At 43.9% G+C, this 12,722-nt stretch overlaps 1 protein-coding gene across 4 annotated transcripts in view; it reads right to left on the reverse strand.

Moving 5' to 3' along the window:
* RBPMS2 (RNA binding protein, mRNA processing factor 2) overlaps nt 1-12,722 on the reverse strand; it is a 38,947-nt gene that overhangs the window by 8,424 nt on the left and 17,801 nt on the right. For all 4 annotated transcript variants that reach the window (XM_020808062.3, XM_072982311.2, XM_020808063.3 and 1 more), the window contains exons 2-6: nt 5,977-6,054; nt 5,018-5,056; nt 4,504-4,566; nt 1,647-1,797; nt 718-866 (exon numbers count right to left, since the gene is read on the reverse strand). In XM_020808062.3, coding sequence (XP_020663721.1) covers nt 718-866; nt 1,647-1,797; nt 4,504-4,566; nt 5,018-5,056; nt 5,977-6,054 — 480 coding nt within the window. The remainder of the gene's footprint in view (nt 1-717; nt 867-1,646; nt 1,798-4,503; nt 4,567-5,017; nt 5,057-5,976; nt 6,055-12,722) is intronic.

The following is a 12,722-nucleotide window of genomic DNA, read 5'->3' on the forward strand; positions in this document are numbered from 1 at the left end:
TTTTAAACTCTCCGTCAGCTCCTTTTCATGAACTCTGCAAGAGGCCAATGGGAGAGGTATTCTTTTCCTCCGGTGTCAACTGCTGCCCTTATTATCACCCACCAGATCATTTGTTCTGGACTTTTCCGATGGGGTGTACCTTCCCGAGGTGTTCAACCGCAGAGGTGTGCAGCTACCCTAAGCTCAAACGGCAGCGGTGATGGGGGCTGGACTCCAAAATAGCTGGAGGGGCACCACATTGGTTTCAGACCATATCAGCAACTGAAGGGCTCAATGCGTCAAGATGACTTTTTATCAGAAAAAGGGGCAGATTTGATACGGCTCTTCTTTTGAATAAGGATAGCACCACTCCTTTTATTGCAGCGACACTGAGCATTCTTTTTAGTGCTTGGCTTCCTTAGCCACTTTCCCGAGCAAACTAGCTTTGCCCGGAGAAAAGGAAGTAGGGGACCGCATCTCACACCCACTGAGCAAACCCCAGATAAATCTCTGACCCGAGGGATTTTCTGCAGCACCAGCAACGGCAGCATCAAAGTGCAGGACTATGGCTGAGTGACTGGACGAGCTTTTAGGGCAAAACTCCACCCACACCTTGAACTGCTCCATCCTTTACAGGACGGGGGCTTAGCAACCCTTGATCGCTTGACATTTGCAAGAGGGCCAAAAGATAAGATTCCAGCCCATCCAGAAAAGGAAGGGGAGCAACGTGGGACTCACCTGAGCATGGAGGGCGGCGGCGGCGGCGGCAGCAGCTGGATATGTGAAAGCTGCATGCGGGATTGCCGGGGTCAACTCTGTGGTGTAAAGTGGATAGGGAGCCCAGGCCTCTGGAGATGCGGGGATCAGAGCTGCTCCAGTCAGGTCATCTAGAGATTGGGAAACAACCGCAAGCTCGTTACTGCCGCAGGGGGAAAGGGCCAAACGTTTCATATTGCTTTGTACTGGGGGTGCAGAACGGAAGAGGCATGACCTGTAGGAATCCCAGCGCCTTCTAGTAAAATGTAAAGGTTCCCGTTGACAATTTTTGTCCAGTCGTGTCCGACTCTAGGCGGCGGTGCTCATCCCCGTTTCCAACCCACAGAGCCAGCGTTTTTGTCCAAAGACAATCTTCCGTGGTCACGTGGCCAGCGTGACTAGACACGGAAGGCCGTTAAACTTCCCACCGAGGTGGTACCTATTTATCTACTCGCATTTTTTCCATTTTGCATGGCCTACTGCCATCTATCTCGGGAAGAAACAACCCACCCCCATCTCTACATGCAGGGGCCTCCTACCCAGCATAAGGAAAAGAATCTAGAGTTTCTCATACTAAGAGTTCTTCTACTGGGTATGCACCAAGTATAAAGCAACCCACTAAAGGTAGCTTCGCAGGTTTACAAACCTTTTGCTAGTACATATCCTGATGGCCTTATGGGCCCTATCCACCTCCACGATTCTATGGCACATAACCCTTGCATGTTCACACTAACAAATGCCTTACAAGATTCTTCTCCCCACGGAGAGCTTCTATCAGACGTTGGCTGCCACGGAATGTCCAAGGCAACCCTCAAGGAGGGAGGAAAGGGCAGCTTTGCCCCCAGGCAGAACCTTCCAACCACATGACCAATTCGCATGCTTTATCCCCCACCCCCCGCAACACTCCTCACAAGGGTCCCGTGCAATGAAGTGTGCTCCTAGGGCAGGGTGGAGGTTGGTGGGATTCGGCGTGGCCATCAGCTTGCTTTTCGCCATCTTGGTATTGGCTTTGGCAAACTCGAGCCGCAACGTCTGGGGGTTCTCCGGGTCGAAGCGGATGCCCTGCAGGAGAGGAAAAGAAGGTGGCTGATTACAAAAGTAAAATGTAAAAACCGTATACTCCGCCTTCAAAAACAGTAACTGCAGAGTTCATGAGAATGTTCAAAATATGAAAGATGGGCCCTCTTTTATAGGTAAAAGCTTGAGATAACTTGTATTACTAGCTCTCCTAAAAACAGACTGCATTAATTAATGTGGCATAACGGATTAATTCCGCTATTTTAAACTCCAATGTTTTTAGCTTAAGTCCCCACAAGGGCACCCCGTTTGTCAAGGCAGAAATTCTAGCCCAATCTTCTCCCTGATGTGCTAGTTTTCTAATGACAGAGATTTCAATTCAATTTGTTTGCATCATAAAAGATGCAAACAGCATTCTGAAGTTCCCCTGTTCCTTCCACCACGGCATCCCTCTGCTTACTTCGACTCCTCCTCAATTCCATCACATGTCAAACACAGTGGTCAAGGCTATAAGGGATGAAGACAAAATACAGGTACGAGCCCTCTAAACCAGTGGTGTCGAACTGTGGCCCTCCAGATGTTCTTGGACTTCAACCCCCAGAAGCCTTCATCACCACCTCTGCTGGCCAGGATTTCTGGGAGTTGAAGGCCAAGAACATCTGGAGGGCCACAGTTCGACACCACTGCTCTAAACAAAGGATGTAAATCCTCTCTCATCTCATTCTCATGTGTAAGAATGAGGAACCAGAACATTTCCCACCTGCGAGGTGGTGAAGTGTTTTCTGATTGCCTGGGAAAGTTTTTTCCATTTGTAAGAACAATTTGCGTGGAAACTGAATAGACAAACTTGACCACTGCTATCTTGTTGCATGGATTTTTAAGAGCGATACTCATGGTGCCCTGTTTGGGTCTACGTGTGAGTCAGCCCATCTTTCTATGCTTGCTGTTACATGTACGCTTGTGAAACATAGAGAGACAAACCACTTCTGAGTATCCTCTACTTAGAAAACCATGAAAAAGATTTCTCGTAATTCAGAATTGACTTGACAACTCACAATTACTATTATTATTAATCTAGTGGGGCATCTTCACATCTTTATCCAGAAAGCATGATCAATTCACTATCTTCAAACACACTGGCTAGGCCCATTTAACTGGATGTCCATTACACTAATTGTTCAATCCTAAATTATGCTGAATTACTCCTTCCTCCTTATTCCCGGGAGCCGCTTCCATATAATGTTACTTTTGTAAAGTTAATAGGAGTAGGTGAATAGTTCAGTGCTCGAGTGTTTATACAGGCAGCCTTTAAACGACTGAAATCACTCTTCCCAAAGAAGTAGCTGTGTGGGTCTGTCTCAACGTCTTGACAACATTAAAGGAGGGAAACAACAGGAAAAAGAAAGATAAAAAGACAAAGTTTTGTGGCACTTTGAAGACTAACTAGTTTATTTTAGAGTGAACCTCTGAGGATCAACATCTACTTCTTCAGGCATCTCTTTCAATTATGTTTTACCTCCACACAATGAGGACTTTTCAGGGTCACTTTTTGAATGCTAACGCCAGCTAAAAGAGCAGGAACACACCATTTTTTAAGATGTCTCTTCAGATAAAACAACAGGACCCCCGATCCACAGGATCAGGATCAGCCGATTCACTTATCTGCCATCTGAAATGACTAAATCAAAATCCTCAGAACTATGTATTGTGCACAATTTTACATTTCCCCCTCCCTGCCTACCCCCATCTACAGCTTATGAACTTTTTCACTCACTGAAGCCATCCAGAGCCGTCTGCCCTGAAGTTAGCTTTCGTACCTTGCTTGCTTCTGGTTAGCGTTTGGGATCCATGTGGATGAACTGTTGGTTCTCTCCAGCGCTACTGCTGTCAGTTACCAGCTGACAGCCAAGAAAGAAACTTACACACACACAACACACACGCACACACACACACACACACACAGGTCCGTACAGGAGAACCTCCGGGCAATGGTTCCCAACCTGGGGTCCTCAGATGTTCTGGGACTAAAACTCCCAGAAGCCTTTTCACCACTAGCTGTGCTTGATGCACTCTTAGCTTCTAGATGAAGCTTCCTTGAGCATCGTTTTACCAGCTGATGGTAACAGCTGTACCAACGTGACTGCAACGTATCACGCCATGGTCATCTGTTATGAACTCAGAATAGATCTGAGATACGGAGGCCTTCTGTTCAGCCAGGTTCCTGCTCATGGTGTTAGGGGGCGCCCCATATATTGGGTCCAGGCCAGTCTGATTTGTCTTTTATAAGGACTTCTGCTACCAAGGTCCTCCAATACAGTGGTGCCTCACTTGACGACGTTAATTCGTTCCAGCGAAATTGCTGTAGACCGAAAACATCGTAAAGCGAAATTAAAAAGCTCATTGAAATGCATTGAAAACTGTTTAATGCGTTCCAATAAGCTGAATACTTGCTTGTCCAGCAAAGATCCTCCATACGGCAGCCATTTTTGGTGCCTGTCTTACAAAACATGCCTCCTAAAAACAGTGGGGAGTCATTTTGAGCAGCCGGCGGCCATTTTGAAAACCCGACGATCAGCTGTTTTGATCACCGTAATGCGATTGGTTCCCGAAGCAGGGAACCGATCATTGCAAAGCGAAAAAACCCCATTAAAACATCATTCTGCGATCGCAATTGTGATCGGAAAAACACTGTCGTGAAGCGGATTCATCGTTATACGGGGTAATCGTTAAGCAGGGCACGATTGTACTCACATTCAATGCGTTCTTTGCAGCTTCCGCACCAGACCGGCTGTCGAAACTAACAAAGCCTACCGGCTAAAGAGAGAAGAACACATGGTTTGAGCTCTGAACATGCCCATACAAACAGAGTAAAGACAAACCGCTTCAAGCTTGGCTAGGAAAGTACTTATGAAGGAACCTTTCATGAATATTTTTAATTGGGTTTGGTCCCCTGCTCTTTTGGGGGTGGGGTGGGGGCATTTTGTCCTCTAGTTGGATAACGTCTTATAGGAAAGTCCCTCAAAGCAGTATCAAGCAAGCACGCTGTATACGCAGGATGATATGGCTGAACAACTTTTTCATATAGGAGGCCTAGGTGAGTTAATTTTACCTGGACCGATGCAATTATCTGCCCCTTTATTGTAAATTCCAGGCCTAGGAACCGCATGCCTCTCTCCCTCCCTAATTAAGACATCTGATCCTAGATTTAAAGCGGTTAAGAGCAATCTTGGGCAGGCGCCAGAAGAAGGTTAAAGGGAGGCATTACCTGTTTTGATGTTAGCTTGATCAGTGATCCTTCATAACCCTGAAAAGACAGAAACCGGCAAGTTAGCTCTCAGGCTCCTTAAAAGGAAACAAAGACTCTGAGAGGCCAGCTCAGTGCTCTTAAAAAGCAAAACCAAGTGCCAAAAATACTTCTGCGGTCCTGTGGGGTTACACTAAGACGTTACTGTGCTGGCAGTACACAAACCCACAGCCCGTCACCACCTCTAAAGGGGCATACGCATGACAATATACGAAGCTGCTTTATAAACAGCCTGGCTGCAGGTCCCACCCAGCCCAGTCCTGTCACCAAGCAACAGGATCTACAGGATTCGAAGGTAGAGAGATCTTTTCCAACCACACAAAGAAACACCAGTTAACAGAATTTGCAAGGGTCCGATTCTGGGACTTTGGACATGCAACATATGTATTCAATTCCTCTGAACTCCTAAACAATTGTTAAAGAAACAGTAGTGCCTCACATTATGACGTTAATTTGTTCCAGCGAAATCGATGTAGAACGAAAATGTCGTAATGCGAAAATAAAAAGCCCATTGAAGCACATTGAAACCCCTTCAATGCGTTCCAATGGGCTGGAAACTCAACGTCCAGCGAAGATCCTCCATAGGGTGGCCATTTTCAGTGCCTGTGCAGCGAGGAATCCGTCCCAGAAAACAATGGGGAGCCATTTTATTTACCCAGTGGCCATTTTTAAACTGCCGATCAACTGTCCGAAAATCGTTGTTTTGCAAAGAATCAGTTCCCAAAGCAGGGAACCGATCATCGCAAAGCAAAAAAAAAAAACCCCATTCAGACCATCGCAAAAAGATCGTCGTAATGCAGTTTCGTCGTAATGCGGGGCAATCGTAAAGCAAGGCACCACTGTAAGATTTAACTGATTATCATCGTCCTTCTTGAATGAGCCAGGGGTGCCTACCGGGTTGCACCTCCGCTCCCACTCACCTTGAATGTCCGGAAAAGCAAGTAAAGTTCTCTGGGCTTGATGTCCACAGGAAGGCCACTGACAAAAAGCGTCCGTACCTAAGAGAGATGAGACAGCACCAAGCAAGTTTAGGGAATCGCTGTACCACATGGTTATAATCTTAGAAGGCATGGTTTAAGGTTTTCACTCAGTTGATTTGCTGAATACAACAACGCTAATGAAGTTTCAAGAACGATATACCAGGTGCAAGATTAATAGCCACTGCTGCCTGGGAGGTGGCCTGCTTAACCATCTCTGGCATCCAAATGTATAAGACATCGGGTCCAACTACAGCTTCTATTGGTGACGCATGCAGAAAGCAGCAGACTTTTGCAAATTCTTACACCTAGATAGTATTGTTTCTAGGCTATTTCCAAAATGAGCTACATCATAAAGGATCAATGTGCAATTCACACTTGTGTATCAGCATGGCTCTAATGCCTCGCTCACTGCTTTCAGAAACTCTTCTCTCGCTCAAGAAGGTAAATAAAGTTAAAGTCTGTTATGATTGGCCCCTTAATGCTGTATGTACTTTTAAAAAATGGTAAATGAGTTAAACCACACAAGAAGCTCCTTTAAAAAAAACTTTCCAGCCAGATAGAGGAATACATTTAAATAATGTCTGCATTACCTGAAGAAAATTTAATCAATCGTTATCCTATCAGACAACTTTGCTCCTTTTCTGTGAAATCTGAGCTTCTATTATCGAAATTTTCCCAGATTTGGGCATGAACTTGGCCTTAAATGTCTGAGGAATTCACAACAACCCAAGCATCCTAGCTGGCCTCATAAAAGATTCACGTTGCTAAGGTCCACGCACGCAAAGGACTGCACTGGAAATAAATGCACCAGGCCTTTTTCAAAGGTCACCTAACACAAGCTATGCTTGATTTCAACAAATTAGTCTTTCTATATTCTCTGAAGAAGGCAGTCTAAGTTTTGATCCCTACGAATCCAGAAATATTGCAGTGGGACACAGTTTGCTTGGAATAACGGTGCAGATCCTGTTAACCTTGCAATGTCTTCCTAGTTTATCCGAGACAAGCAAAATACTAATAATAATTGGACACCATCAAGTGGATTTCTAACTTACGGAAAGACTTCTTGAAATCTTCTAAACACTCAGAAGTGGCATCCCATTTCTTTCTTCTAAGAATGCTCTGGGACCAATTAGCTTCCCTAAGACCACATAAGCAGGATTTTCTAGGGAATGAACTCAATGGCCTTACAGGCCTCTTCCAACTCTACCATTTCACAATTCTTCTAGGAGGTACAGAGGGAAACCTGTCTCCCACTCTCCGGCTCCTAAGCTAGGGACTGTACCTCCTTCAACGGCACCAAGCTTGCTGGAGGAAGATGATAATGAGCGATTCAGGAAACAAGATACAGTATTTAAACCTATCTTCTCAACAACAAGGCATAAGTCCTCCATTCTTCTTTGAATGGGAAAACAATGAGATAGCAGTTCAAAAAGGCACTTTGTTCAAGTTTGTACATCATGTAACTTTACAGTGAGGGGGACGAAAGTTAGGGCAGCCCAACACCCTTATCACCCTCCCAGTTAAAGTATTCTTCTCAACATAATGCAAGGTGAGAGCGATGCCATCACATGGATCTGCTGATGCGTGATTAGAACTTAAAAGAAATAAATAAAGCAGAAGCCAACATTGCTGAAAAATTTGGCCTATAAATCAGATATAAGGAGGGGCGTGACTCACAGAACTATGTAAAGACAACAAATTGCTTATTGCAAATACATGTTTCAGACTATCAAACAGATAAGAGTATGCATGGGCGTCACCAGGTGGACAACACCTTCACCAAAACAGCCGACACAATTGGAAGTAGTAGATGGAGAAACTGTATTGTCTCTTTACCAAAACAAGACTAGGAGAAGATTCTGGTACATGAATTTAAAGTTGAAGACCACCACTAAAATCATCATAGTGCCAAAATATAAAAAAAAAAAAACAAATGCCTGTATGATGAACAGACGTACATTTCTAAAGAAGAACTATAGATTTAAACTTGAGATGTTATGAGGGAAAAAACACAAAAAGGCAATTCCTACAAGTTGAAAGAAAAAAAGAATGAAAAGAAAAAACCTAGATAGACAACCTATGAAATGCGTAAGATTGTTAACTATAAAAGAAACAAAAGCAAAAGGTGACAGAAAAAAGACCAGAACCCAACATGCAATTAGCACAGAGAGACAATGGATTATTGGAGGACTGATGTAGAAGTGAATCTGTACAGGGGAAGCAAAGCATGTCAAACAGAACTTGCTATTTGGTCTTCCCCTCTTCATGAAGAGCCACCCTTAACATATTGGTCCAGACATAAGAAAGGTACTGTCTGCCAGGCATAGGTACAAAGACAAATCCCTTCTCATGGAAGGCCAGCAGAATAAGCCATTCCAAAAGATGCTTCAGGTTCAGATAGGTTCAAGTTACCATCATGGGCTTCACCAGTCAAGTTCTGTTTCTGTTCACTATTCATAAACCTTAGGTCTGCTGTAACTTGTCCCTTGGATTTTGAATTATACTTTAGTACGAATGCACCGAGCGACGTTTTTACAGGTCATCTTTGTAATGGAGAGTGAACATGACAATCTATTCTACTGAGATTCACGGCTCACCCACATTGAACCAGGCTAGTATCAACCAGAGATTTTTTTTTGCCAAAGGACCGCTGTTACACTGACAGCATCTAAGTCACAAATAAGATTTCAATGCCCAGCTTCTTCAGACAAGAAACATGGTGTCCTCGGAGCATATAAGATAGCAAAGGGAGTTGACTGAAGACAGCCGAACTAGGGCACAGTTTGAGAGCATGTCCAACCAACCAGCCAGCCAGCCATCCCTGGATGCAGCTACTTAAAGCCCTGCTACTTTCTCCAGAGCCGTCTGTCAAGCGGATCGCAGAATGCAGGATAAGATGCAGCTGGAGCCCCTTGACGCGAGCCGGATGGAATGCTAGGCTGCAGCAGTCGGCTTTAAACACCCGGACTTATAAGGCTCTGAGCAACATCAAAAACACACGGAGAGCTTGGGAAAAAAAGTTGTAGGAGGAGGGGGGGGAACATTAGGAACCTTCCCAAAAGATAGATTAGCTGCTAACTAAACGGCTGGTCCTTGAGACCGTAGCAGCCTTATTAAGCCTTGTACTCATGGTGGAATAGCCTTGTTGTCCCTTAGCTGTTTACCAAATAGGAAGCTGAACAGAAAACGACTGAATAAAATTCACCTTCTGCAAAAGATAATGGATGGCCCATGTTGCAAAACTTTATTGGGGGTGGGAACTCCAGTTTTTAAAATATTTCTTTCTTTCTTTTTTACTGCTGACTCCTCAAGCATTCTGAATGAAAGCAAAAAAAGGCAGAGCACTTCTAATATCTGCTTGAAGTCAGAAGCAGTTTGGTGTTCATTCCACTCCTGGTTATTCTCCCCTATTTTTGTTTTTTCTCCTGATATTCTACCCCGGTTTGTACTATGGAACACACTCTTCATATTTTCTTTCCCCTCCTTCTATTCTCTGGCACGTACATAGCAGAAGCAAAACAAAAAATCAAAACCTTAACGTGTTCACCTTAGGTTTGTTTCAGGGTGAGTGAAATAAGCGTTTTCTCTGTGCCACGCAGGAGCATGCCGTGATTCCTGCATGAACACACAGGCTGCCCCTTTTGGTCTTCAGACACAGCAAAAGGCAACGACTTTATGGCTTCCAAGTCTTGCTTCAGACAAGAGATTTAAATATCGCTTATTAAATACCACTGAACAGAAAGATGAGAGGTGTCAAGCCTGCTTAAAGTGGCACAGAACTAGCTTCTTTGGGAGAAGTCAGAAGTTCTGCAAAGTTGATTGTCATTGGGAAACTACCAGTTATCCTCACTAAACCTTGATGGTAAAGGGCGAATAAGGTCTATTCCATACAGAGTGCATCACCCAGAACAAGTGTTTCCTTTAGCCAACTTATCAGTGTTCCAGGGGTCCGAATCACTGATGAGTCTGCGCATAAAAATTCGCTGTGACACACTGGAAAGAGAAGAACAAATTTTGATCAAACATCAGAGTTAGCTTCTTCCCGACCTCCAGCATGGGCCATCGTCCCATCCTTCCTGCTAATTCACGAGAAACCAAGTACATTCCATGCGGCACATTCTGCCATTATGACACATGACAGTCCCATGCTATTTTAAAATGCTACAGGTAAGAGGAACAGACCAAGGTAGAGACAAGCCCATCACTCTTGCACAGACATTGTCAAAGAGCATGCTGGGTTTTTTGGGGGGGCATAATGAGTACGGAAACTAATGGCGTTTAGATAGCTTCACAACTGCCTCTGTCAGGGCTCAGAAGAAACTTAGCTGTGAAAAAAAGCAGAGACAGTAGCAATGTCCCTTGCTAAAAGGGGGGAAATTGTTTAAAGCAGCTCATCCTTCAAACATTTCCTCCCATTACAAGAAGGGGAACCGAATGTAGTGTAATGATGGCTGGGCAGGAAGTGAACACTTGAAACCACTAGCAAAATTAAGATCAACCCTGGTTCCTGCGTGGAGGAGCAGGAAGTGTACTGACCAAGATATCCCAGGATCAGAGTGGCTTGTGTCTAGTGCCAGAAATATATGCTCTGTTGTACGAAGAAACCCAGATAACAGTACATTATACTGTACAGGCCAAAGAATAAAACCAAGCATGCTTGGACATATTCATGGTCTGCAGTTTAGAAGAAGTGCATAGAAATGTATAGCAATAAGAAAAGCAGGAAAACATAGGTCAGAAATTAGAGGCAGAGTTAAATAAATGACTATACTGGCAGGCTGAAACTGGAGCCATTCAGCTTTGGTGAGACTTGATTCAGAGCCTATATTTCTGTTCGCATTCAATAAGATGGAGAACTGTCAATTGTTTTGATTCCAGTGTCCACACTGGCCCCTCAATCTGAAGCTTGTAGCTCCAGAGGAACTTAGCTCCACTCACCCATTTCCCGTCTTCTCCACAAGACTAAAATGGCTGTTGGAGTCTCAACACATTAGCTTAAGAACTTGAAAACACCCCTCAGTACTTTTATTTCTTGGCAAAACCCTTAAGAGGTCTGTCTGGGGGGAAACTCCTGCAGACTTCGGGAGAACGTAATACGTACATGAAGTCAGGAAACCCCCTTGCCTGCCAATTACTGTATTTGACCATCAGCCTCATCTCCCACTCACCTGCATACCAGACCCACTTCTCTTAGCTATGAGCATCTCTGAGCAGGAGGTTGCCCACGTGTTAGACAACACAGATAACAAACGTGTTTGGATCTGTTAACAATCATGCTCAAACCCAACAGACAGCAGTGGGTGTCTCATACTTGAACACCCATCATAACGCCATATTCTGCAGCAGGCTAGAGTAAGCCTACTATATGAGTTACAGCAGCTTTCTCAACAAGAGACTATGTTTTAAGGAGGCTGCGGTGTTCCTGGCTACCTTCTGCCTCAAAAGCTGTTACACACCAAATGGCTTTTCTCCTCTCTTCTCACAGTGGGACAGCAGCTGCACAATGAAATGGGGACAAAGTGATGAAGAAGGCGAAGCAAAAGTAGAGGAAGGCAGAAGAGCCAGGTAGCCAGAGGTACATAACTGAGCATCCTACCAGACCAGACAGCACCCAAAATCCCAGATGCCAGAAGAAACATGGAGAAGACAACAAGCAGCAGTAGCACGGTGGGGTTCAGTGATGAGCAAGACAAACTCTTCATGATCGTCTCCGCACAGCTCTTAACTTCTTTTGCCAGCGTGGTGCTCAGGATGGCCCTTGCCAGCACAACTTAAATGGATTGTTGTGCTCTGTTGTTTTTAAATGTCTTTTTAGTATTGATTTTATTGACAGTTTTTAATAGAATACTTATTTAATTCTTTTTAAATATTTGTATACTCCCTGGGTCCTTTTAAGGAGAAAGAAAGCCGGGATGTAAAACATAATTTAAATAAATAAACTTTATTTTCCACGTGTACTAAAATTGGCTGTGATACTTGGTGAACTTAGCTGCTTTTCCCTGCTGCTGGAGGAGGCAGCAGTGATGTAGGAATGGGGAAATATATTACCCAAGGAGTAGCCAGGAAACAGAAGGGGGCAAGTAGGAGAGACTGGGGGCAATAGTGAAGACTGCCAGACACCTTTCCTTCATAAAAAGATCATGAGTGTTATCATCTGATAACCAAAGCCAAAGGAGAAAAAAAAAGATTCTGCATTGAAGTCCAATTGCATGATTAAAAAAAACACCACAGAAAAGTATGTCTTCAAAATATGTTTCTGATTAAGTGTTTCAGATCTTATAAATATTTCTATTACAGTAATACTAATATTTCTTTTTTTCTTCACTCATTCCTTATGTTTTGTATCAGCTAATCTGCAGAAGAGTTCAAATGCTTTTAATCCAAATGCTTATCGTACACTCTTGGGGCACTTTGGGTGGTCCAAATTTGCGGGTTTTTCCAAAAAACACATAAATGGGTAGATATATAAATGGACATTTTCTTGGTTGTGACTAAGCACAGAATCAACATTAAAATTTATTTGTAACTATGACTGTTGAAGCAGTAGTAATAGGGGCGATTCTATTGGAATTGCCCTTCAGCTTTATTGAAAACCAGGGGACCAGGAGAGATCTCCTCTCTTGCAGTTTTAAATTGTGTCTTTTCAATTAACACATGCAGGTCAACCAACAATGCACTGAAAACTG

This window comes from Pogona vitticeps, chromosome 12 (genome assembly GCF_051106095.1).
Source record: "Pogona vitticeps strain Pit_001003342236 chromosome 12, PviZW2.1, whole genome shotgun sequence".
In the NCBI taxonomy this organism is placed as follows: domain Eukaryota; kingdom Metazoa; phylum Chordata; class Lepidosauria; order Squamata; family Agamidae; genus Pogona; species Pogona vitticeps.